General features: G+C 38.5%; 4 protein-coding genes across 5 annotated transcripts; 2 read left to right on the top strand and 2 right to left on the bottom strand.

Annotated features, from left to right (window-relative positions):
* Nucleotides 1–9,072: 9,072 nt before the first annotated feature.
* Nucleotides 9,073–11,467, bottom strand: LOC113117376 (HAUS augmin-like complex subunit 2). 2 transcript variants are annotated; one of them, XM_026286003.1, is made up of 7 exons: nt 11,258–11,467; nt 10,753–10,869; nt 10,582–10,653; nt 10,206–10,275; nt 9,989–10,121; nt 9,782–9,890; nt 9,073–9,519 (listed from the first exon to the last, which is right to left on the bottom strand). In XM_026286003.1, exons 2-7 carry the CDS (start codon nt 10,837–10,839, stop codon nt 9,406–9,408), a joined length of 585 nt encoding a protein of 194 aa, XP_026141788.1. In that variant the 5' UTR covers nt 10,840–10,869; nt 11,258–11,467; the 3' UTR covers nt 9,073–9,405. The 2 variants fall into 2 exon arrangements, with proteins under 2 accessions (XP_026141788.1, XP_026141787.1); XM_026286002.1 differs by having other exon boundaries at nt 10,582–10,677; nt 11,258–11,463.
* A 122-nt stretch (nt 11,468–11,589) lies between these two features.
* adprs (ADP-ribosylserine hydrolase) lies at nt 11,590–14,556 on the top strand. The gene is made up of 7 exons (XM_026285989.1): nt 11,590–11,717; nt 11,989–12,186; nt 12,552–12,648; nt 12,718–12,925; nt 13,492–13,679; nt 13,838–13,938; nt 14,017–14,556. The coding sequence occupies exons 2-7, from the start codon at nt 12,012–12,014 to the stop codon at nt 14,364–14,366; spliced, it is 1,119 nt and encodes a 372-aa protein (XP_026141774.1). The 5' UTR covers nt 11,590–11,717; nt 11,989–12,011; the 3' UTR covers nt 14,367–14,556.
* Nucleotides 14,557–15,460: 904 nt separating this feature from the next.
* On the top strand, nt 15,461–17,216 carry cinp (cyclin dependent kinase 2 interacting protein). The gene is made up of 4 exons (XM_026286001.1): nt 15,461–15,903; nt 16,097–16,229; nt 16,307–16,433; nt 16,753–17,216. Exons 1-4 carry the CDS (start codon nt 15,737–15,739, stop codon nt 16,953–16,955), a joined length of 630 nt encoding a protein of 209 aa, XP_026141786.1. The 5' UTR covers nt 15,461–15,736; the 3' UTR covers nt 16,956–17,216.
* Nucleotides 17,114–25,891, bottom strand: LOC113117347 (uncharacterized). The gene is made up of 7 exons (XM_026285963.1): nt 24,812–25,891; nt 22,633–23,520; nt 22,358–22,540; nt 20,075–20,167; nt 19,793–19,939; nt 19,601–19,714; nt 17,114–18,721 (listed from the first exon to the last, which is right to left on the bottom strand). Exons 1-7 carry the CDS (start codon nt 25,640–25,642, stop codon nt 18,056–18,058), a joined length of 2,922 nt encoding a protein of 973 aa, XP_026141748.1. The 5' UTR covers nt 25,643–25,891; the 3' UTR covers nt 17,114–18,055.
* Nucleotides 25,892–26,149: the final 258 nt, after the last annotated feature.

Below are 26,149 nucleotides of genomic sequence, written 5' to 3'. Positions count from 1 at the left end.
AAACTTGAACCACACGCTCACATAAAAACAAGATAAATGAGTGTCAGGGCTCTGACACATAACCAAGAATAAACCAAAGTAAAAGAACCCTAAAGATACCGGTGCAACAACACAGTTGTTCATAACTTAACTTGAGAAAATGCTGTGAGCAAACAAGCATGCTTCAGGAAATGTTCTTGAAGGTAATGGTTTTCCTCCTTACTGCTGCTACCCAAGCTATGTGACGCCGTTTTGTTAACTCAGAGACCTGAGATCCAAGGTGATGTTTTCAGGCAGGAAAGCTACAAAATCTCAATCCATTTGAGATTTGATTTCCACGCTGGTGCTACCCTGTTAGATTTTTTACCTCCTATTAAAACAGATGGTAGAATAATTTGATAGCAAAAAGTGCTACCAATCAGATTTTGCTTCCAGTGTGATATTAATAAGGTGTGTGGCTTTATTAACATGTACACCTACCCCAACTCTAAACCTACCCTTACAGTAGCATAAATACAGTGTTGGTAGCATGATCTGAGGTAGGATTATTTGTCAGAACACCGGTCATGAGTGCGATTGTGGCAGTTATTTACACAACAAGCTTTTACCAATCTTACAAGACCAGAAGCAGAGAGTAATACACAGGTGTCTTTATATAGCCACTGGTGCTCGTTGGATGTAATGGAGGTAAACATCAAATTATGTGGACAAAATACTAACGTTTTGCCAAAACACGTATATCTACTTTTAACTAGCTGTAATGATTTAAGCCCAGTTTATTAAAGGCTTTTTATCTTACCACGTGAGTGCCTTAGAAGTATTTCATCCACAAGCTTTCACCATTGTAACATATTTTAGCTGTACAAAGCAATCAAAAGCATTCCAATCCAACACAGTATAGACAGCAGCGTCCATGTCCCCAAGTCCCAAAATGTCACCTATTGGACACCTATTGGTTCGGGAGTGAATTATGAATACTGTATTAAGCTATTTTGTAATTTTTCAGTCAATCTCTTGAGGGGATTTATGTATGTAAGTAAATGAAGACACAAGTAAAATGATGTAAGAACATCACTGCAAGTGGTAAAATTTATTAAAGGGTTACTCCACCCAAAAATACAATTTTTGTCATTAATCACTTACCCCCATCAGTGATGCGCGGGTCAATGTATAAAAAACCCGCACCTGACCGATGTTTTCAACTAACCAGCCCGCTACTCAGACCGCAAAAAAATAAAATAAAAATATTGTACCCTACCCACTTCCTGACCCGTATTTTTTACAAGTAGTAAATGCGTCGCCCATTTATATTAATTTAATTACTTAAAGGGGGGGTGAAATGCTCGTTTTCACTCAATATCCTGTTAATCTTGAGTACAGAGTAGTACTGCATCCTTCATAACTCCAAAAAGTCTTTAGTTTTATTATATTCATAAGAGAAAGATGTACTGTCTGTCTGTACCGATTTTTCCCGGAAAAAGACGACCGGCTGGAGGCGTGACGTGTGGGCGGAGCTAAAGAATCACGAGCGCGAGTAGGCTTTTGCGTTGAGAGCATGTGGAAGCTGTGACATTACCGTGAGGACAAAACCAACCAAAACAAACCATGGCTAACAGTCAGATTCAGCGTATATTTATGATCCAGAATCAGATCCAGAGGCTGAAATTTAACAAGAGCAGCATCAGCAACGACGTCTCTATGTGGTATGTACTGAAACTGTATATATTTGCTTGCCGGTTTTGGAAAATGACTAAGTTCCACTTTATGTCGTCTTTTTTTTTTTTTTTTTTTTTAAGCTGTACATGTGGAAAGTGCAGTTTGATGACAACATCGCATGTTGTTTACTTGATGTGCTTACGTGCCGATAGCTAAGTTAACAACACAGAGATATTTGAAGCAGTTTTCGTTGGGACTGCATTATCCTTAAGAAATAAATGATGTGCAAATCCGGCGTCAAACTGGGCCTTGTTGGTAAAACAAGCATCTTCGAAATGCAGGGAACAAACAAAAACACTTGCACAACTCCGTTGATGCTCTGTAAAAATAAACTCCATCCACTGGTCCCTTAATTTTTTTTTTGGTAATCTGTGCAGGGTTGTCTTGCCCTGGCAACCAAAAACACACTCCTTTTGTGACATTTCGCGACGCTCTCGCTCTGATCAGTGAATGTCTGTGCTGCTCAGCCTCGCTATAAAGGAGCGCGCGCTCTTCCGGCAGAAGTGCCCTAAGGACCCATATAAGGAAATTCCGCTCCATCTAACGTCACACAGAGCCATACTCGAAAAAAACTTTCCGAAACTTGTGACAAACCGGAAGGAGTATTTTTGGAACAGAAATACTCCTTCAAACATACAAATTAATTTTTGAAACTTTGTCCATGTTTAGCATGGGAATCCAACTCTTTAACAGTGTAAAAAAATCAGTATGCATGAAATAGCATTTCACCCTCCCTTTAAATAGGCTATAACCTACAGGATAATAAGCATTATGACAGACACATAAAGCTTGCCACAAAGAAATTGTTAAAGTAATGATTATGAATGTCTAAATTAGCAAGGAGACATTTAATTGTTTAGTAATAAACTGTTTTTTTCTGTGTCGCTGCTAAGATGAAGTTGACGATGCGGACTCGCCATGAACGCCAGAGAGAAATTACATAATCAGAGAGTAGCCTGTTTATTTTGGTTTTAATATTTTTGTTTAAAAGTAGACATTTAAAGCTTTCTGTAATATATTGCCTATATTTTTTTTTAAACCCACCGACTAGAAGATTAAGACACTACCTGACCCAAAATATCACCCAACGTTTCTACAGCTTTTTTCTTAGCTATTCCATAATCTGGAACAATGACTTGGGCTCACTTGTTACTGCAGTCGGTAAAGCAATATGAATGTGTGTGATGTACGGCATGATAAATACTCGTCACTTCTGCTGCCCAAACTTTGTCAGCCTGTGGGTCATTTGGCTTATTGAAAAACAATTGCACTGATTTGCATGTTTCTTGATGATGTGATTTTTTTCCTGTGGTAAAATACGTCGCTTCACGTCGTATTCTCCACCATGTCCCACAGAAAAACTGCAAAAAGCTCTCTCTGCTTCGCCATCTACAGGTCTTAACCAAGAGTATGTTGTGGTCGATTCGCTATTAAAAGTGCATCTTCTCTTTTTTGTGGCCATTAACCTGACCGAACAGCACATGCGTCAACAGTTTGATTCATGTACGACTGAGCCTATCGACTAACGCTTTTATTTCTCTCCTCTGAACTATTGGACATAAGTAAACACTACGCCTATGGATGTATCTGTGTATTTATTAGGCAGGGTCGAATGAAAAAGCGGGACAGAAGCTCAATTTGCGTGAGGCAGGACAAAGGGTAAAATTACTGTACAGTACAACGTAAAGCGGGTCAGGTGGTCACTCTATAATCGCGCCAGTTATTCAGCCAATAAAGTGTAGGCCTATGTATTTCGAAATTGTGTCTAGTACTATATAAATTACAAAGGTTTAATTGGCATCTTTAATTCAAACGACCCGACCGACTGCGACCCGAATATAATAAAAATATTTTGGGATGACTCGTAACCGGCGGGTGACCGCAGGCACCAGCTCATTTTGGATCAATTCGCGCATGACTGACCCCCATGTCATTCCAAACCCATAGAAGTTGCGTTCTTTACAATTTAAGATATTTTGGATGAAAAAAAATATCTTAAATTGTGTTCCGAAGACAAAACTAAGGAGCATGATTAATGACAAAATTTTCATTTTGGGGTGGAGTAACCCTTTAAGTTGTTGTTTACAACAAATCGAGTACATCATGTATGATGATGCATTCATATGATGACACATACAAACCTAAAGACACCTAAAATGAGATAGTGGATGAATCGATTTGGGGAACTGATTAAAAATATTTGACTCACTGTCACTGGGATAAAGTCTCCACAGCAGTTGCTCTGCAGCCAAAACAAGCTTTTGTCTTTTTCTCTGATATAAACCGCTTTGAAAAATAAAAACTTTTCAGCGTGAGCTCTGATGTGATGTGCAGTGTGTCGGGAGGTGACTTCTCATAATAGCCGAAGTTGCACTTTTTTATTTACATTTTTGAATGATCTATTTTTTTCTATCTATTTTTTCTATCTATCTATCTATCTAGTTGTTTATTTATTTATTTTTCAACTTTATCATTATCAATGGGTTCATTTTAGGTAGTGGTTTAAAACACAAGCCAGATTTCTTTTCTTTTAAAGCCAGCAGGCTTTAAGAATCAAATAATCAATTTCTATTTGATCATCATTTCCTTTTATATCCCATAAGGCCTGACTGGGAATCATGAATTTACAGCATGTAAAATGGAGACCAGAGCACCACAGCCAGCACAGAGAGGACCGTCTGTACAAACAGCTTCTGAATAATGCAAGCCAGATCTTTTCTTTCTCCAAAGAAGTTATGGACGAGATGGGGGCCATTTAATACAGAAAAGCTGACTTTAACTGGCTTTTTCATGCCACAGGCTCCTTAGCACCAGTTACCAGATTAAAGAAAATAAAGAGGCATGCGAACACTGACATAGCCTGCAACATCAATCGTTTAAACCAAGAAGGCGGCAGAATTTCAGTAAAGACTCCTGCAGTGAACAGTAAAGTTTACCAAAAACAAATTCACATTCTATCATCATTTAATCAATATCATGTCGTTCCAATCTTGCACTACTTTCTTTCTTCTGTGGAACATAGAAGAAAATGTTTTGAAGAATGTAGGTAACCAAACAGTTTCCGTTCATTTTCCCTTCCACTGTATGGACAAAAATACAGTGTAAGTCAATGGGAACCAAAACCGTTTGGTCACCAATATTCTTTTTTTATTTGTGTTCCGCAGAAGAAAAAAAAATGCATACAGGTTTGTAACGAGATGTGGGTGAGTAAATGACGAGATAATTTTTAGGGGTGTACTATCCTTTCATGTATACACCTACTTAGTCCAAGACCTGAGCCACACTTGTATAGATTTTTGTGGTGTCTGTCCCTATTTAACAGAATACCAGGTTATGTGCTCTCTCCAGTAAGCAAAGATGTGCAGAACCGCATAAATAAAACAGCAACCACTGTGACCACCAAGCACATTGAGATCCCACATGCCCCTCGGCTTCAGGACGTCTTGAATCCACGTGCTGTCACAAAGAACGTCTCTGACCGGGAGATCTTCTCAGGTATAACACATGTATCTTGAATGTAACTGTTTACTTGCAGTTAAATTACAGTATTAGAGTTAAAAATGTCATTGTGAAATAGCCAACATTTTAATATTTACATTTCTGTCTTCCATTTGCTTTAGCAGGAACTGTAAGAGCAGAACAATAGTGGATGGATCAGCCCATCAAAATTGACTATGTCCTCAAGCAGGGTCTCAGACCTCCTGACTTCAGCGGACAGGACCCTGAGATGCCCAAACAGTCTGTGGCTGAACCTTCCACACTTCGCTATGCAACTGATAAATAGAGGAATGCCTGTAACATCAGTAGCTGTATCTTTTCAAAGCTCTGTGTGCGATACAGGAGCACTGCTATGGTTTCTGGTCCCCCTTGACAGCATACTCTCTGCAAATCACATTCCGGGGAAGTCTTTATCGGGAGAAATCACGATCACGTTCTTGTTTCCCCCTAGGGGCCCCCCCTCCATTATCGGGGCCTTATTAAGTAAGACACTTATATTGGTTAGAGCTGAGATTTGTTAGCTATAGATAGATATCCAGTGTGTGCTATTTGCAGGAAAGCACCTTGGATACCTCCATACATTTGATTGTTTTTGCATGGATTGCTGACATGGAAACCCCTTTTGGAAAATCATTATTTGTTTCATCTAGAGTTTCCCTTGTAGAGAGTGACCATCGAGGGCCTAAAAAGTGCTCTTAGTGAACCTAATTATCCAGTGTGGCTGGAAGCCATCTTAACTTGTGCACTGGGAGCACTTAGTGCACCACAAGAAGAGCTTGACCCTGGCAAAGCAAGTTTTTCAAAGGCGTTTCTCAAGTTTGGTGTCAGTAGGAATTCATACTTTTATTCAACAATGAGACATTAAATGAATCAAAAGTAACTACTAAAAAAATACACATTACAAATACTGTAAATGTTGTATTTTACTTTCTATTCATCACAGGTTTATAATAATAAGAAATGTTTCTTGAGCAGCAAAATCCGCATATTAGAGTGATTTCTGAAGGATCGTGAGACACTGAAGACTGAAGTAATGGCTGCTGAAAATTCAGCACAGGAATTAATAACATTTTATAATATATTCAGATAGAATATATAGTCATATACTCAGATATGATGACCCAGTGAAGAGAGTTCAAATGGCTGCTGTAGTGTGCGGTATGCCATGAGGACACCTAACGCTTGCGCCAGAGATATACTACGAAACGCTTTGCAGCAAGGTCTGTGGAAGGCCAATGCCAATGCCTGAAACCTAAAAATGCCAATTAAAATAACTTAAATTACTAACAAACATTAATGTCACAGGTAAAGCTGTCTGTTCTACTCAGATGTAGGCTCTAAATGACCATCATATGTTACGTCTCAGACTCTTCTGGCACAGGTGCAGACAGCTGGGAGCTCGGCGACAGACGGTGACGTGAGTCAAGCTGTCATACAGAGACTCCTGTCACAGCACTTTCTCAGAGACGCTCCTTCAGATCATGAGGATCATGTCTATGATGCTCCTCTCCAACATTAGCAGCAAGACTGTGAGTGACTCTCGCAGTAGTTTTTGAGTAAAAGATTCTAGCATTTGTGCATGCACGAGGTAAACTAGTTGTCTTGTTCACATAAAATCACTTTTCATGCACCACTGTTTAAAAGTTTGGGCTTTGTATGATTTTGTTTTTGAAAGAAGTATTTTGCTGACCAAGGTCGCAGTTACTTGATCAAAAATATAGTGAAAACTACAATATTGAAATGTCATTACACTTTAAACTTACTTTTGAATATATTTTAATCAATTTTGAATTATAATTTATTTCTGTGATGGCAAGGCTGAATCTTCAGCAGCATTATTCCAGTCTTCAGTGTCACATGATCCTTCAGAAATCATTCTTATATGCTGATTTAGTGCTATCAGTGTTTCAAATTAATATTTTTGTGGAAACCATGATTTTTTGAGAATTCTTGGATGAATACAAAGTTAAAAATAACATTTATTTGAAATAAAATAAATATGTACCATTATAAATATCCAAACTGTTTGAACAATTGAATGTATCCTTGCTGAGCAAAATAATATATATATATATATATATATATATATATATTTTTTTTTTTTAAATGGTGTTTCGCATCCAGACACTAGTGCTAGTAGTTTTAGGATTGCACAACTCAGAAGTCCGATAAACAAGGTATCATTTAATTCCTTAGCGAATTTCTGACCACTATCTACATATATAATATCTCTAATGGTTGTAGAAAATACTATTGCTTTCCATGCAGGATCTTTGAAACAAACTCAGCAGTGGCTCTGAGTAAAATGGATGCAGCCACAAAGATGCACAACATCTCTACCCAACAGACATATGGATTTAGTTCATTCTTTAAACACAATATCTCCACAGTGTGAAGTTGGAGGAGGGTCCAACTGCTTGGCAGAAGGAAGCACAATATAATGGCACCTTAGCTACTAATACCTACTTTTCTGCAGTGCTTTAATGATGACTTTGTGGCTGTGCGCAAACAAGCTTGCTTGACTGCAGAATGATGGATGACCAGTTGGTGAGGAAGGTAATACGATCTTTGATGGCATACGGACAATAAAAGACTGTGGTTCACTCAAATGAGCACATCAAACATGTTCACGGATCCTGGATCAGTTAATTAACCCGATGCAGAATGATCCATTGTGGGAGGTGAAAGTGGAAGCTATTAATGGTAAGTATGAAAATAAATTAAAGGAAGTTTTCACTAAAAATAGCTGAAAATGTATTTACTCTCAAGCCGTCCATGATGTAGATGAGTTTGTTTCTTTATCGTGACAGAGACATTTGGCATTATATCACTTGGCAGAAAGTTAGAAAGCTTCCGGATTTCATCAAAAATATCTTAATTTGTGTTACGAAGATTAACGAAGGTCTGAAGGTTTAACAGTATGAGGGTAATTTTTAACAATTTTGGATGAACTATCCCTTTAAATTTAAAATGATGGATTTCCAATATACAAAAAATGAATTGTTCAACTGTAGTCGTGTGGACTTGTGGATTATTGTGGACCAATTACTTGTGGACTAATGTTCTGACATTTTGTGTCAAATAATTAAAGTTACTATTTTTCTTATTGCATTAAGGAGTTATTATTATATCAATTAAGCTTTAGGGAAAACAGGTTGGATGAACCCAGCTCTCTGGGAGTTGCTGATGTGGGCTGTACATCATGAGGAGGAGCGTTGCACTGGAACCCAACACTGAGGTGCAGAGGTGTTAACTGGATTAGGTCACAATCATTATTAGTAAAATTATGAAAACTTGAAAGTAAAACTTTTTGAATGGTGCTTTGACCACATTTCTTACTAAAGCACATTGAAAGTCTTCTGAAAAAGTATGGATACAGTCTGAAGGGAAACAAAAGCAAGATTCATCAGATAAAGCTCCAGGTTATTTCCTGTTTATTTAGATTTTTTTCATGTGTTAATAATAATTTAAACACTTTATAAGTTATCCTGTGGCCCCTGGTTGAAAACCATTGCTCTAGAAATGAATGTGAACATCACACGAACTGCAAGTCACTCTTTCTCTCTTGTTCTGTTACTGTAGGTGGAGCTGTGGTGAACAAAACCCATCATTCCACAGAAAGTGCTCTTAATGGAAGAGAGGGGAAAGCAGCAGGAGCTCAATTTATGGTTTCATTTGTCATACTTGATCAAAAATGATAAAGCCAGAATCAAATCTTTCAAGATGTTCCACCTAAAATCATCCACTGACATCCAAAACTGTTTTGATGACATTTTTTACACTGATGGTATATTAAGTTATCAGCAAAAGGAAAGTATAACTAGTGCACAAATCATAAAATACATAATGTCGGTTACCAGCAATAAAAACTGATTTTGGTTTCAAAGGTGGAACATTTATTTATTATTATTTAACATAAAAATACAAAAGATATCTCACATAAAATGAAACATTTACATATTGCTGCATTATTTACGTATCTAATCCATGAATTAAAACAAACCAAATCAGTTTTCTCTAATGTGCCTGTCTCAGAAACCAGTAGGTTGTTATGTAATATGAAACAAAACACGAATGTTATATAGTTTGAAGATACAGAATACAGAACTGTACAGATGTATACTGAATCTAGTCAGTGATGTTTAGTTATTTTTATTCATTTAATATTCACTAGTATCCTGATCAAATGCTACAAGTTCTTTAAATTATTTATCAACTGGACATGTCTTTAATGTTGGTGTGCAGATGGCCTCGTCGCTTGAGAACTTGTCTGTACAAGTTTTCAACTTCAGTGACCTGAGCCAGCAGTTGAGTTATGGCACTGTTCTGATGGGGAAATAACCAGAAATAACTGTTAGAATATGCATTTATTACAATATAAACATGACAGGTTTGCTAGAATAGCAAAGGTAAATCACATATAGACACTGGTTTCAAAGCATTACACATACTTATATGAACATTTAACCACCACAGGTCAATAGGTTTTCAGTTCTAACAAGCACATTTCTGTTAAAAAAATATATATATATATATATATATATATATATATATACACACACACACACACACACACACACACACTTACCAAATTACTCCGATAACTGTCCGTTTTTGGAATAGCATGAACCATCTTAATTTTCACTTCCAAGTTCTGAATGAACTCCACCACCATCCCCATGAGCTCTACCACATATCTGTGCATACAGTCATTTATACTGTTAGCAGTTCATTACAAAAATACAATTTAAATCAAAAACCACTTTCTGTGAGTGGCACATGAAATGCATCTGGCCTGTGAAGATCAGCATGAATGGGCAGGTTCTGCTGACAAAGTGGCTTTGTGAGTCTCTCTCGTAGGACTGTCTGTTCTCGCAACACTTCCTGAAGGTGGGATGTGAACTGTTGCAAGGAAGCATACCTTTGACCTTACAACGAAATAGTAAAATTAGAGTCTTCTAGTATATCAGTTTTGTGAACCAAATGTGCATGATTCCATTTGCAACACTTACTGAGGTAATGCGTGTGAGTGACGTCTGCACTGTCTCTCTCCAGCTTCAGCAGCTCTAACTCTAGATTAGCCTTGAGAGAGTGGATGACAAACAAAATCATGCCAAGGCATAGTTCACTCAAAAATCTCAATTATTTCATTATTTACTCACCCCCAAGTTGATGGTAGCCATTGACTTTCATAATTTTTTTTTCCCTCCATACTATAGATGTCAATGGCTACCGTTCTTGTGTGCTCAACAGAAAAAAAAAGTAACTTTGGAACAACTCGAGGGGGAGTAAATGATGACAGAATTTTTGGATGAGTAATCCCTTAAAGGTTTGTAAATCAGAAAAATATTACTTAGTGAGATAAATATATACATGTTTGTTTCCAACCTGATCAAGATCACGTCTAATTCTGTTCAGCTGCTCAGCTTCAAGTAAAGATGTAGAAAAGACTTCTGAATCCTGTGGAAGAGCATTGAGCTCCTCCTATGAGATCCATAACACAAATGCTTGACATTATCCACCATAAAAGTTTAAAATATCCTTAGTTTCTAAGTTTACCTGTGTCATGGTGCCTGATGTGACACATCTGGCTAAAATCTTAGCAGCAGGTGTCACTGTATAGGTAATGGGGTCCCAGGGATTCATAACAAGCCTTGTTGTCGTTTTTTTTCAGACCTGATGGCAATTAAACAAACAATGAGGCATAAAGATGAGTGTGTTTCTTCAGTAATAGGCATTTTAATGTTTAAGGGGCTTTTTTCATTATTAAAGATAATAGATTACAACTTATTTTTATATAGAAAGTTACGTCCTAGGAGCCCCTAAGAGCAAATAGTTATATAATATCATAGTTAAAAATATGGGAGGGGGATAAAAATATTATATTTCAATGGTGTAACTAAGCGTTAACCCTCCAGACTTATGTTTCCCAAAGAAACCTTGCTAACTCTCGGTGTTTTATTTTTTGCTTTTTGCTCTTAGCTGCTCTGTAATATTAATATAAATGCTCCACCGCCTGTTGCTGCGTGAGTTGTGTTTTTCAAGGCGCCCAGTATTAACTTACTGAGATGTCCCCCGATCCGTCCGATTCTGATCAATAAAACTTCTGTTGTGTTTCGATTTCAATCTACCGCCTCTTTCTTTGTTGAACACGAGCACAGCTCACTTTACGCAAACGGAATGGATTAGAAGCGTTAGATGTCGTAAACACATGCATATATTCGCACAGTTCTTAATAATAAGCGTATGATATACAGATCGCAGAAAGCGTAGCGTGACGCCCGATGCTACTTCCTGCTGTACGTCTAGCTAAATTCTCAGGTCCGCAGATTCAAAAATAACCACAAAGATCATTTCTGCACAAGAAAGCAGTTATAACCAAACGACAAAGTATAAGTCAATTGTTTATGACTGTTTTATATGTATTGTTCAAGTTATCTCCGAATGCAGAATTTGTTGAATCAGCCAACGTTAAAACGTAGATCACTTTCTTCAACAGCTGCGCGCCATCGCTGTTTACAAAGGTCTGCGCGGAGAATCTCTCATTAAATAACAAAATAAATGCATTATATCAAAAGAAACAAACGTTTCGGCAAAGTAATTATCGGTCGAAATCATATCATATTCACGAAAGGTTTTAATGTATCGTGATGCGTATATATTTGACATGCTGGGGTAAATATCGGGTCACACAATGACAGCGGTCCTCCAGCGCAACAAAACCCGGATGTCACTGTGCTAGATTCATACTAGGTCCGTCTGAAACGATTTATTGAGTGCAGTTTGTGTTTACAGTAAGTTAAGATACAGCCAGAGAGATGTCGGCTGCGGCGCGTGTAGCAGCGCCCGTGATGCTGTCCCGGTTCCGCGGCGCACTGGTCGGCTCGGTGTTGGGCGACTGTATAGGCGGCGAGTTCGAAGGCGCCGTGGATGTGCCTTTAGATCGAGTCTTGCAGCATCTCAGCGCTCTGGAGGACGAAACACGGGGCGATGGTGAGGATTCACGTTTTTAAAGATTATACTATGAACATATTTACTTACGTTTGTATATAATCTTTGAGACTACTATGGTATTCCCATATCAGAAGGCCATGTCAGTCGTACTGAAATGAAATCTCACACTTTTGCTTGTCTCAAAGTCTTTACTAACCCTCTGGTATTCCTCTTTTAGTGTCCACATTTGTGATCCTTCGCAGTAACATTTTTCATTATATTTATACTGTAATATTTTGAGATAATTTCATGGTACCAGGAAATATTCACCACTAAATCATATAAAGAATACCTTTTTGTACAAGCATTTTTTACTTTGAATCTAATTGTTTCTTAAATACACATCTCATTTACATTTTTCCCAGGAATTCTTCAGTACAGTGATGACACGGCCATGATGCGATGCGTTTCAGATTCACTCCTCACCAGGATGCCGTTTGATGAACGAGACATGGCTCGAAGGTTTGTTATCATTGGAAATGTTTAAAAAAGCAAGTATTGGATTCTCCTGATCATTTTACTTGATTCCAGATTTGCAAAGGAGTATAACCTTGCTCCGGGACGAGGTTATGGCTCGGGTGTCATACAGGTCCTGCGGAAGCTTGCATCGCCCCATCTGAAGGACGTCTTCCAGCCGGCACAGGCTCAGTTTGGCGGACGCGGTTCTTTCGGGAATGGAGGAGCCATGAGAGCGGCACCCTTTGCCCTGGCCTACAAAAGTCAAGCTGATGTCTGCAGGGTAAATAGTCATCAGATTGTCGAATCTAAGCTAGTGGCATGCTGGAATTCAAAAAAGTGCAGCCAGCAATAGCTTTAGACTTTATATAATGAGGATTCATATAAATGGTTTCAACCTGGGTGCCTCAACATGGCTTAAGCATCTTTAAATTAATCAATTATTATTAATAAATTAAGTCAGTAATTGACTCAAATCTATTTAAGAATGCTAAAAACACATAAATCAACAGTTAAAGTGAATCATAATTCTTTCTTTAATCATTTTAACTAAAGAACATAGTTTTTAAATTTTTTATTTGTTATGCTGGTTGAAAGTCTCTTCACATCCCGAGAGCAATCAATAAGTTAAGAGGTATATTTGTATTTATATCATCTTTGGAAGGCATAGGACCATAAAATGTTCGGCCAATCAGATAATTCGCTCCAAACATTATGATAACAGTTAATGTATTTATTTGCATAGCTCCATGCACCCTGTTCACGCAGACTACCCTACCTTTTTTAATTTGAAAGGCTAATTTGAACTGTCCCAGGCTAACATTCAGTTCTTCCATTTGCTTTTGGCAGTACTCTCGGCTTGGCGCAATGTTAACCCACTCATGCTCTTTGGGCTACAATGGGGCCGCGTTGCAGGCCCTTGCTGTCCATCTGTCTCTCCAAGGCGCTCTGGCTCTGCCAAAAGAATTCATCAACAAACTGATATCAGAAATGGAGGAGATGGAAAAAGATGAAACAGCCCAGCTTGATGCTAAAGCGTAAGTGAACTCATGGAAAGAACACATTTCAGCTGTAAGTTTCTTAAAGGGATAGTTTACTCAAAAATGAAATGAATGTCATCATTTACTCACCCTTACATTGTTCCAATTTAATTGTTCCAATCCATTTGATTATTTCACCATGCTTTATTCCACAGACTCAATTTATCAGATTTCCCATATTGCTCACGATTGCACAGAGTGAAAGAACTTATGGACCGAAACAGTGTGAGCATTGAGGAGGTCATATCTGAACTGGGTTAGTATTGATTACTATTGATTAGCTTTGATTGGATCTTCATAAAGTCATTCTGTTTACACTCTGTCTTTATGTTAGGGAACGGCATCGCTGCCTTGCAGTCAGTGCCCACCGCTATCTTCTGCGTGCTGCATTGTTTGGAGCCCCGGGACGGGCTGCCAGAGCGATTCGGAGGACTGGAGAGGACAATAGCCTACAGCTTGGCTCTGGGTGGTGACACTGACACCATTGCTTGCATGGCAGGGGCAATCGCAGGGGCACATTATGGCATTGACTCCATTCCCCAGAGCTGGCAGAAGAGCTGCGAAGGGGTGGAGGAGGCAGATGATTTAGCCAGACGTTTGTATGATCTTTACTGCCTTCCACAGTTTGAAGAAGACAGGGGGACGTCAAGCTGTGAGAACAATCAACCGCATACACACCAGTGATCAACACACTGTAAAAACTGACTGACCCACTACATGGCTTTATGCAACATGCAGCCACACATAAGTGAAACTTTATCTGGCACTCAGTGTCAAATGCACTTGCTAATATACCATCATCTATGTTTATAAAAATGTGAAACTTGTGCAAAATGTTTACAATAAAAAGAACTGGCACCATGTTATTGGTAATGATCATGTGTTTTGTCCTTTCTTCACACTTAACCCTGTTTTGAAAACTACAAACAGTGGGGTTTTGAAGTTCACTAGTCAACATGTCTCTCTTTTTGGTGCATTTTAATTTAGTATTTAAATTAAAATAATTTTGAACCATAGAAACATTTAAACATACAGGTAAAAAATGTAATATGTTGCAAACATTTCATTATTAGATACTTTTCTCATTATTGTAGCTAAATTTTTTTGTAGAATTGTCTGCTCTTAGCTCAGAGTGACATCATAAAATAATTCTACAAAAAAGAGATTAAGAACATTTTGTCCAGAGGCGAAAAAGGAGTAGTTTGTCTGAGAGAAAAGGTGGAGGAGGGAAGTGATGAGTGTTCATGTGAGGTCAGTCCCCGTACACCAGTTATATCCACCGACCACGAGGAGGGGGTCCATCCTCCTCCTCCTGACAGGACACCTGTGGGTATCATGAGGGAGGAGGTGGGCAGTCCAACAAAACCAAGTCAGACCAAGTTCGCTTTTCTATTCTGCTACAATAATGGTCTTTCTGCTACAATGCGGGATTCTGATCCATAGTTGATGTCTCAGCTATATTTAAATTTAAATCAAGTTTATTTTTACATAAATTAAGTCTGATTTTATTACGAAAACAAAATCTGTAGATGACAGAAATAGTCCAACCTTCAAACTACTATTTTTACAAAACTTTAATACTCCCTTTACAAAACAGTATGTGCCTTCAGAATAAAGTGGTTGATCTTTATCCAGCGCATTTATAAATCTATCAATCTAGATAAAAGAGAGAGAGAGACCGCAAGAAAACAAAACAGGCATCAGGCTTCTGTTGAAGTAGATGAACCTTCATCAGCAACAGTAGGGGCAGTAAAAAGCTTTGCAAATGTCAAAGCACAACACGGCAGAAGTAGAGAGAGAGAGAGAGAGAGAGTAGAGAGGAACATGTGAGTGTAAAATGCTGTCAAATGTGATAAACTAAAGTAGTTTGTGAAGGAATAGAATAAATTACAACTATACGGCTTTTTTAGACGAAATATGTTAATTTGCACACAGGTAATTAGTTCATATTTAAGTTACTGGATGAGAAAACGCGCGGCAACCTAACAGTTATTTCAGCTGATGTTATTGGTATTGTATACATTTACTTTAAAGCAAGCACTATTAATTGCGTCATGTCAGAGTCCACGACCCCAGGAAAAAAGGGCAATTTGACCGGAAGTGCCAGAAAACTAAAGGACGATGCCGCAGATTGGCATAATCTCATCCAGAAATGGGAACGATTAAATGACGAGGGATCCACGATTGCGACTAAAATTGTTAATCTGGGAATGAGCAAAAAGTAAGTCTTACATGTCAAACCTAAATACTATAAATATAAATTGTAATGTTTAGTGAAATTGTAATGCGTTTATATATATGAATTAGTGTGTAAGCAACACGCCCGCTCGTTTATACCGGTAACCACTGCTCTATATGTTCTATATTATAGATCAGTGCCTGTAACCCGTTTTCTCCATCCTGTGTGTTCACAGATCAGATACTGAGGCTGATGTTGTGATGGAAGGAGGCAGTGTGAAAGCTGGAGACATATCAGATAATCTGAAACGGAGCAACCAAGAGCTTGAGGAAGAATGTGTGAAGTTACAAGACGTTGTGGATAAAATGGTAACTTTTTGCAGAACGAGAATTAGCAATACTTAACGCTTGTACATTTTTATACAGTCTAAGTTGTTTCGCCAAAGGCAAACATACTGTCAAAGATGGAGAAGATGGTCCAAGCCGAGCGAGGGATCTGTGAGTTAGAAGCGTTTCAGTGTGGAGAGAAAAGAGCAGCTCCACTCTTCCACACGTGGTCCACACAACAGTTTGGTAAGAGCCAGAAATACTCATCCATCTTTATCAAAATGCCATTTCCATCCAAGATATACATTAGATTCTTCTTCACATCATATTTGAAGAAATTTGGGATTACTTGCTCACCAAATGAACAGGTGCCGTCAGAACGAGTCTAAACAGCTGATAAACACTTTTCTCTGTTCACTTCATAATACATTAATTGATTGCCTGGGAGTCATATGTGGATTATTCTGACACCAGAGGATCCATTGGTGAGCAACTAATGCTACATTTCTCTAAATCTGTTCTAATGAGGACAAAAATCATTTGACTTTTGTCCTCTTCATGACAGTTGAAGTATCTTCCAAGCTTTACGAGTCATACAAGCAGGAGTTGGCGCTGAAGAAGACTATACTACAAGAATTGGCCCACACTGCTAATGCTGATCTTTCCATGGTCTACCTGTCCTCGTGGCTGTATCAACCCTACATTGAGGACAGTGGGAAACTGCTACTAGAGAGTCTGCTATTGGAAACAGGTCACAGACCTTTGTGATGAGGACTGTGTAAACAAATGAAAGGCATATCATGACGTATACAGCTTTGATTGAATCCGTTTAACCTTCAAATTTATTTCTCAAAAATATCCTCTTCTTATACTGTATTACTTCCCTGTAAGCAGTCTGTACCATACAAAGTCTTAACTCCATAAACTCACTCACAAAAGATTTAATGTCATATTTGAACATGTCCCTTTGTATTAAAAATGCTGAGATGTTTCAAAAACACAGTAAACCAGATATTTTATAAAAAGTAATAAAATAGTGCAACGACTTCTCAAATGACTTTTGCACTAGACAAACTACTAAAGAACAGAAACAATGGAACATCTGAGGCTGCGGTCTGAGATTATAAGCACCTCAAGTCTTCTCTGTTTGTTTTACAAATCTAGAGTGTCTTCAAACTGCTTGAAGAGGCCAGTTTTTAAAACCGAAATGTCCCCCCCGTCTCAAAATACCATGTTTTTAGGTCAGACCTCTAGGGGTCGACTATTTTCAGCCTTAAGGTAAGGGGTAATTTTCAAACAAACGAACATCCAAAAGTATTTGAATAAATAAAATCTCATGGGGTACCGATTTAAACTGTATTGTAACTACAGCCTGGTTTTCTAACATGAAGGAACGGTTATGTACAGATTTCTCTGGATGGCCTGTTAGATGGACACCGGATCACAAAAATCTTACCACAGCTTTTACTGAACCTCGCTGGAGTCCATAACTTAGTTTTGGCAGACAGTTTTTTCTTTTCTCCCAACTGTGCATGTTGTGAAAGATTCAGTCTCCCGAACGAAAAGCCCTGGAGTCCCTCCCAGGTTTAGTGTGTTGTCACAAATATTTCCCACCATCTCATCACGTGCAGCTACATAGTCATGGACTCCGAAACCAATAGTTAAGATATGCTAACGTAAGTCAACAATCTCTAAAATTGGAAATGAACGACAACCTTTTTTGTATAAACAGAAAAAACACTAATACTGTTTTTATACAAATTTACAAAGAATGCAATAAAAGTTCATTGAAAAAACACCATCTCGCAGACAGAACGCATGTATGGTGTGAATAACGGACAAAAACAGGAAGTGAAGATGTGACTCCATTAAGTCTTTCTTTCAGTTTCAATGCCCAGCAGGGCATGAACGGTCTCTAAAGGGACGCCTTCAGGAGCCTCGATGTGCATCATGGTGCCATCGGGCCCGTTGACAATGATGATGCCTTTGGCGGCTAACTCTTCTGCGCTCTGCATCACAAGCCCCTCTGCCGTCTGGATCATAACTGGAGAGTCTTGCTGCAACACCTGACTGGTCGCAGGATCTTCGAGAGCATCGGTCTGGCAATCTAGAACCTCTTGTTGAGCGGGTTCTTCTGAGTTCTTAATCTCGGAGTCTGTGCTCAGAGCTTGTTCCAGCTGTTTCATCTGATCCGCGATATCAACGATGACGCTACTGTTCAGAACCTTGGAGAGCTCTGGATCTTCTGTGGTTTTTGTGGCATCAGAATCTGAAGAAGGCATCTCCGTCTCCATTGGCTCTTCCTCGGTCCTCTCCGGGATGGCGTTTTCAGCGCTCTGTGTAGCATTGTCGGTGGTTAGATCTACAGAAGTCAAGTTCTCCAGTCTGGTTAGCACCACCTGAGGCTTACGCAGCATAGAGCCATCAATACTCTCGTCCTTCTGGATGCCATTCTGATGAACCTGATAGCCGTTGGTTTCTTCTTTGCAGTTTTCCATTTTAAACCTTTTTGCAGGAGGCAGCATTTTGGTATTCTAAGAAAAACGGAGAAAAAAAAAGATATTACCATACAAATTGTAAATGTATTTTGTTCACATAAAATTATGACATGATGACCATAAGAGTGGAGTGATGATAATATGGATGTAGGTAAATTAAAGGTTGCGGTTCAAAACCCTAAAGAAGCAAATCATAAGTAAAATAAATAAGGGAAACATTCAAAATAATAATAATAATAATAAGCCTGTCAAGGTTAACTTAAAATAACAAAAAGAAAAAAGAAATTAATACTTTTATTCAACAAGGACATATGACATCAAAAGTAACTGTAAAGATGCAAAAGAGTTAATAATGTTACAAAAGACTTCTATTACAAATAAATGCAAAAAAATATTCTTTAATCAAAGAATCTTGAAAAAAAAGAGAGAGAAAAAAAATTCCACAAAAATATCAAGCAGCACAACGGTTTTCTTGATCTGCATATAAAAATGAAAACACTGAAAGGTCTGCTTTGTCATCACATGAATAAATTGTACTAAAATACAAAAAAAGACTTTCATCATGTTTTTGATATAATGCTTTCATTGTGTATCCATGAGATAAATCAAGATTACTTTGTTACTTATTAAGTAAATATTCTTTAAATAACATTTTAATAAATGACTTTAATACAAAGTCAAAATACAAGCTTTTGAGGTTTTTTTTTTTTCAATTATTTAAAAAAAGACTATCAAACTTAGAATCAGAATCAGAATTTTACGAAGGGGTTTCTTCACAAGAGCATACCATTTAGAGGTTCAGGCAGAGCGTCTAGTTACTAGAAAGAATTAAATCATTTTGAAATTGCAGCTGAGCAATGTGTGATACTTGCATACAGGAGTCTACACTTGAATGAATTTTGCTCAGAACAATACCTCAATACTCCGTAGGCTCTTAGTGGTCTGATTTGTCTTTTGACTTTGTTGTCCTTCAGACGAAGTCAGGAGTTTTAGTGCATTGGGATCGGTTATACCCAGAGATTGTAAAACCTGGAATGACAGAAAATGTGTATGGTACTCAGGTTTGATTACAATGCTGCAGTGGCTAAATATCTTACGATTACTTACTTCCATGTTGTTGACCTCTATAGCTGGCCGGGAGGCTGGTGAAGTGTGCAAATATTCCAGGGCCATCTTCTTCACCTGGCTGTGTAGTTGTTCAAATTCATGGTAAACGCTCGGGAACTGCTGCTTTGATGGGTAACCCTTTTCCACCTGAAGGGACAAGAACAGTGCACATGAAAGTGTGCATGAAATGCTTCCAACACTCATAAAAACATGGTATTTTACAGTGACAAATGGACATGACTAGAAAAATTATATCCCATGCTTCTGATTATCTAAACATACCTTCATCAGCACAAACTCCCATACAGTCATGACTCTGGCCAGACGTGGAAGAACGATCTCCATGAGATCTTCATCATCATACTGTTTAATAAACTAGAGATAGAGACGAAAGAAATTCAATAATTGCTGTTAGCATCAGTGATGTAATTAACTGCTCTGGTATTAACGCAATGATGAGAATATTTACCATAACATTACAATATTTGTTTGTAAAGATAGTAAAATAAAAGTTTTAATTTAATTGCTTAAACATAGCAATTAAAAAAAAAATTAATTTGGTTTTAAAAGGTTACACCACCCCAAAATGAAAATTTTGTCATTAATTACTCACCCTCATGTCGTTCCTGTTCTGCGTCAGCCGCACCACACAGATATGTTTTCTATGTTTATTTTATGATTTTATTTGAACAAAAACAACGTATCTGTGTGGTGCTGCTGATACAAAACAGCATACGCTCTTTGCGTTGAGTAGATACTCTCCAAATTGCCGCTACGGAGGAGACAAATTGTTGAATAAAGTATTTATTTTTGTTTTCTTTTTTGCGTACAAAAAGTATTCTCATAGCTTGGTAACATTACGGTTGAACCCCTGATGTGATACGGATTATTTGACCGATCTCCTTGCTATGTTTCTGGACGTTGATTCTGTTACTTACATTGCTGTCTATGGGAAGGTCAGGGAGAATTGATCAATTGATCAAAAATATCTTAATCTGTGTTCCGAAGATGAACAGAGGAGTTACAAGTTTGGAACGACAAGTGTCTAATTAATGACAGTAATTTCTGGGTGTAGTAACCCTTTAATCTATCGGTCTCATTACAATTTATATAAAAATTGATTGTAAAAATTATTTAAAAAAAACTAAAAAGTGTCAGTTCTAACCAGAAACATAGTGGGATTTTACATTTTCAATCTACACAGAAAATCTGAGATTTGAATTCAAATATTATCCTGAAAAAAAAAAAAAAGCTAATCGGATTTTTATTTATATTTATATATTTATATTAGGGGTGTAACAATACGCGTATTCGTCTGATACGCGTCTGTGCGCTATAAAACTAGAAAGTTTTACTACTCATTCTTACACTATGAGAATAGGGATGTCCACAGCAAAACTATCACGATAATGACAAAGATCACTTTAAAAAACATTTTTTCCAACTCGTGAACAAAATTTTTTGACAGCTTATCAGAATCACACTTATAATTAAGAGACGATAGGTGAGGACACGATCATATTTGGTGTGAAGGGTTAAGACATTCTAAAAAAAGATTTCTTTCATTCACATTGACCACATAATTTGTCAAAGGTAGGCCTGTCGCAATAATCAATATATCGACTTAATTTGCAATATATGTACATTACCTCAATAATTTTTGATGACGAAATATATCACCCATTATATTAACTTAAAAATGTATGTCCCCATGTTTTGTACATTCCACTTGTCTTTTGCAGCTTTTCGTACATAACGTGGTGCAGGCGTGAGGAGCTTGTTCAAATTTAAAACGCTTCTACAAAAAAAGTTTGAATCTGCTGATTCAGTCTTATTTAGGGATCTGTGCCTTTGTGCACACAAACATCTGACTGCTAAATACTGATTGTGTTTTTCAGCAATGGTGTGCACCGTTAATTTACAGAGAAAAGAAAGTCAGTGAGGAATCTGTAGATGGAAAAATCTCCATACAAGTTCTTCTTGCATTTTTATTATTTTCTACTCGTTACTTTGCTCTTTTTGTTAAAAAAAAAGAAAGAAAAGAAAAAAACAGTTTACTTACTATTTATTACGTTTTTAAGGTATCTTATATTTGGATACTTAATTTCCACAATCTAAATATTCTCAAAGCTGTATAGTTTGTTGTCATTTGGAAGTATGTAGGCCTTTTTGCATTTTATGCTGTTACATTATGATTTTATATTCCATGGCATAAAAAGGTTTTTAAAATGACAATAATATCGATAATTAACCCAATTATTTCTGGGGCAGTATATCGCACAACAAATAGTTGTTATCGTGACAGGCCTAGTCAAAGGAGAAACTATTAAATTCTAAATTCTAAACAGATGCTGTGAACTTTTGAATCAACCAATATTTTGAGAATACTTTTCTAACATTATGCATATATCACCCACCCCAGCATTGCACTCAGTAGTTACATGATGTAACGCAACAAACCACAAATATAACAGTGAGAAGTCACTACATAAGAAACCAAAAAAGCATGCATAACTGATCTGAATGTCTGAAAAACACACATTTGTACAGCAAACCAGATCTTACTTCTCTCAGTCGATTCCTCTGTCTTTGAGCTTGCTCCTCCAAGCTCATTCCTCTGGGGTACTTGGGTGGCCGTCCTGGGCGTCCTCTTTTAGGTGGCCGCCCAGGCCTCCTAGGACGACCAGGCCGTCCTGGTCCTCTGGGCCGCCCAGGTCTCCTAGGTTCTACCCTCCCAATTTCTTGAACCTGAAGTATTTAATATGCAATTACCTGATCAATCTGATCCATTTTTAATGATCTGAGACCTAATATCAAACAAGCGAAACAAATCATCTTACTTTTTGATTACTGAGTGTTTTCACTTGACTAGCATTGGTGACTTCTGTTCCTGAAGGCTGTTCGTCTCTAGTTTTGGAGAGGTCTTCTGCTTGAGGTGGCGTCGGGTTCTTGTCATGTGTGGGATTTAGCTTATAGTGTCTGTTCAAGCCGGCAACGCCGATGTACGACTTCTCACAGGTATCACATTTAAAAGCTTTGTCACGGAGGTTGACAGTTGCATCGGAGGACTTCTTCTTGCCTTCCTCTCCATCCTCATCCTCCACGCTTATCTCCGAGTAGTCATCTGAATCTGACTGGTGGCTTTCCGCCAAGTCCTCGTTCCTAATAAACTTGTAGTCTTTCGCCTTGTGCTTAGGTGGTCTGGACACCCGACCAGAGCGCGTCTGGATTTTCGGAGGCTTCTTCTGGCGATTTTTAACTTTCTGTGTATCCTTTACAATGGCTGGAGTTGCGGTTTTTGTTTCTACAGTAATGACTTTGGGAGGAATCGTTACCTTGGCTGGAGGAGATGAAACTTTCGGAGATGGCACTAGGATCTTTGGGGTAGGAGCTACTGGTTTGGCTGGTGGACTCTTGACCGTGGCAGGTGCCGGGACGTGTACTTTACTAATGGGGACAGAAATGGTGCTAACAACAGGAGCTGGTTTCTGAAGGAGAAGCTGAATTGGAGGATCGCTTGGGTTTTGTAAGAAATATTGCTGCTGTCCAGGCACAGGGGTGATGTGGATGATCTGTGGGCTGCTCAATGTTCCTACGGTTGAAACCTTCACCAGCGGCTGACTGGCTGACAGATTCTGTGGCTGTAAAATTGTTATTGGAGTTGTCTGCCGTAGTTTATTGTCTTGCTTCAGAGGTACCTGAACTTGAATTTGGATGGGCTCAGCCGCCTGAATAATTCAAAGTGTGAAAAAACTAAATTAAAAACACTTCAAATTTAGTCTGTGGACTAAATTCAGTTAATGCATATACAGAATATCTGATGCATGCAGGACACTGAAGAGCAGTTAGAAGGATGATACTACTGTAAAATAAAAGTACTGGTTTCTTTTACAAAACTTGTTTGTGACCATAGTTTCTGTTCATATAACATAATTACTACAAATATTGATAATTACCACAGTGAAATCTTAAATTAATATACGATTCATTTCTTTATGTAATGCACAGTTTTTCAGGAAGGAGAAAAGATATGGAAGTTAGTATGTGAAGAAAAAATGACTACAGGAAGAAAGTACAAAAAAAAAACTTGTAGGTAGTAAGGAAGCAAGTACAGAAGGAAGTATGTTCGGAAATAAGAATATAAGGAAAACATTGTGGAATGTACAGAAGAAGTGCTTTTGGAAATCTGCACAAAAGAAAGAAAAAGCAGCAAGACAGCAGAGGAGGAAAACTTGTGGAAGAAAAAAGATACATTGAGGAAAATATGTGTGGAAGAAAGGAAGCATGTTTGAAAGGAAGTACAGAAGAAAATGATTGTGTGTGAACAAATGTACAGAAGGATGAATGAAAGGTAATCTGTGCAGAAGTAAGTACAAAAGGAATGGAGGAGGTAAGTACAGAAGGTTATAGCTGTAAGAGAAATTAGTATGTGTGGAAGGAAGGAAGGAAAGTAAATGCAGAAAAAATAAAAGACACATACATGTGGTAAAAACTAAATACTTACAGAAGGAGGTATGTACGGAAGAATGGAAGTGTTTTATAGAAGCAAATACTTGAGGAAGAATGAATGTACCAACTTACAAAAGGAAATCTGTTCAGAACAGATGGAAAAACTTATGGAAGGAAATCTGTGCAGAGGAAATGAAGAGCAGAAGGAAATATTTGTGGAAGAAAGAATGTACAGAGGGACGCTCAGAAGGAAACAAACAGAAGAAAAGGGTAGGAAAGGAAGAAGGTAAAGAAGGAAATACATGTGTGAAAAGGAAGTATCTGCAGAAGAAAGTGAATACGTGTGGAAGCAAGTAACGTTAAAGAAAATGCTGAAAATAAGTACAAAAAGAAATTAAAGAGAGGCAAATGTTTATAAAGAAGTTAGCCTAATATATACGCATGAAGTAAACAGAGAAAAAAAGAAGCGAATCAAAGTACTCCACAGATTTTCTGAGAAACCATTCACAAAAAAAAAAATGAATCGTCTCGAAATTCAATTACTTCATCTCATGAGACACGCAATGTTACCTTCTGCGCGGTCGCGTGCGCTCCGTTCTGCGCCTGCTGCAGCGCGACGTGTTTGGCGACGCTCTGCAGCTGCTGCGACGCGTTCTGCACGACGCTGGCGGGCTGCGGCTGGATCGCCGTCGCCAGCTGCAAGTTCACGTTACTGGACTCCAGCGCGATGTAGGAGGTCGGCTGCGTCGTGACAGGTCTCTGTAGTATTTTGGGGGTCGTTGCGTGGGTCGCAGCCGGCTCGGCCTGCGTAATCACCTGCGCTTTACTCACTATAATCTGCTGTACGTCCACTATGGGGGAGGTGGAGGGTTTCACAGCTGTCTCAGTACCTGCCACATGGACCAACTCTTGTTCCGTTAACTGCTCGATTAACTGTTGCTGCTCCTCGGCCGATAAACCCGAGCTCTCCACGAAGCTGCCGTCGGGCTGCACGTAAATGATGGTGGTCGTCGGCGCGAGAGCGTTTAAGACGTCCCCGCTCACAGTGGTGCACTCAGCAGACACACCTGCCTCTGCAGTGGCATTGACATAAGACGTTATGAAACTCGGATCGGTTATGACCTCGCCGCTCACGATCTGCCCGATGACCTCCTGGGTAACGTTACCGTCCACGACTCTGACGTCCAGCGCCGACTCGCTGTGCATGAACTCGGCGAGGCCTTGATTAACGCCCCCTTCTGCGGCGGTTGGGGTCTTGCCTGCGTCCTCTTGATTATTTCCCGCTTCGGCTGTGGTTTGCGTCGTTTCGGGCTGCGGCAGAGATCCGCTCGCGTCGAGGCTTTCTATTTTATCTGCTACAGATTTGGTCACCGAATTATTATCGTCTTCATTGTCCGCCATTTTGTTTATAGGAGCAAAACTTGCTAGCTGACGTAGGAATCCTCTCAAGAGCGCGAGAAGTGGCCCTTTGTTTGCAGACGATTAACGCTCAAGATGTGAGTAATATTTGTGAGGTTGATTCAAAACCCGGTACAAAACATTTCAAAGGTGGGAAAATTTTATAATCCAGAGACGCTCGCGAAGGTAACGGTAGCCAGGCAATTGGTTCTCCCGTCCATGCCACCAATGACGATAGCACGGAGGCTGGGTAACAACAAGATACGTCATTTCCGCTTTTGGCGCGCCGTTACCTCGTTTGTTTTTCATAAAAGGCCTTTCTCTTATTTTATTTGTTTAATTAGTTTGTGATATATTATTATTATTTGAATATTGACTGATTAAGAAACACAATTTGAGTTAAGAAAGACTACATTTTGCGACACATTTTAGTCAACATTTTCCCTTATACTAGTTAATTCCTATGAATGGTGTGTATTTTACACATTTCACAAATAATATTACAATTAT

The sequence above is a fragment of the Carassius auratus genome, chromosome 17, assembly GCF_003368295.1.
Source record: "Carassius auratus strain Wakin chromosome 17, ASM336829v1, whole genome shotgun sequence".
NCBI lineage: Eukaryota > Metazoa > Chordata > Actinopteri > Cypriniformes > Cyprinidae > Carassius > Carassius auratus.
Note: the sequence above shows the minus strand (reverse complement) of the source record. Positions and strands in the feature narration are given on the sequence as shown.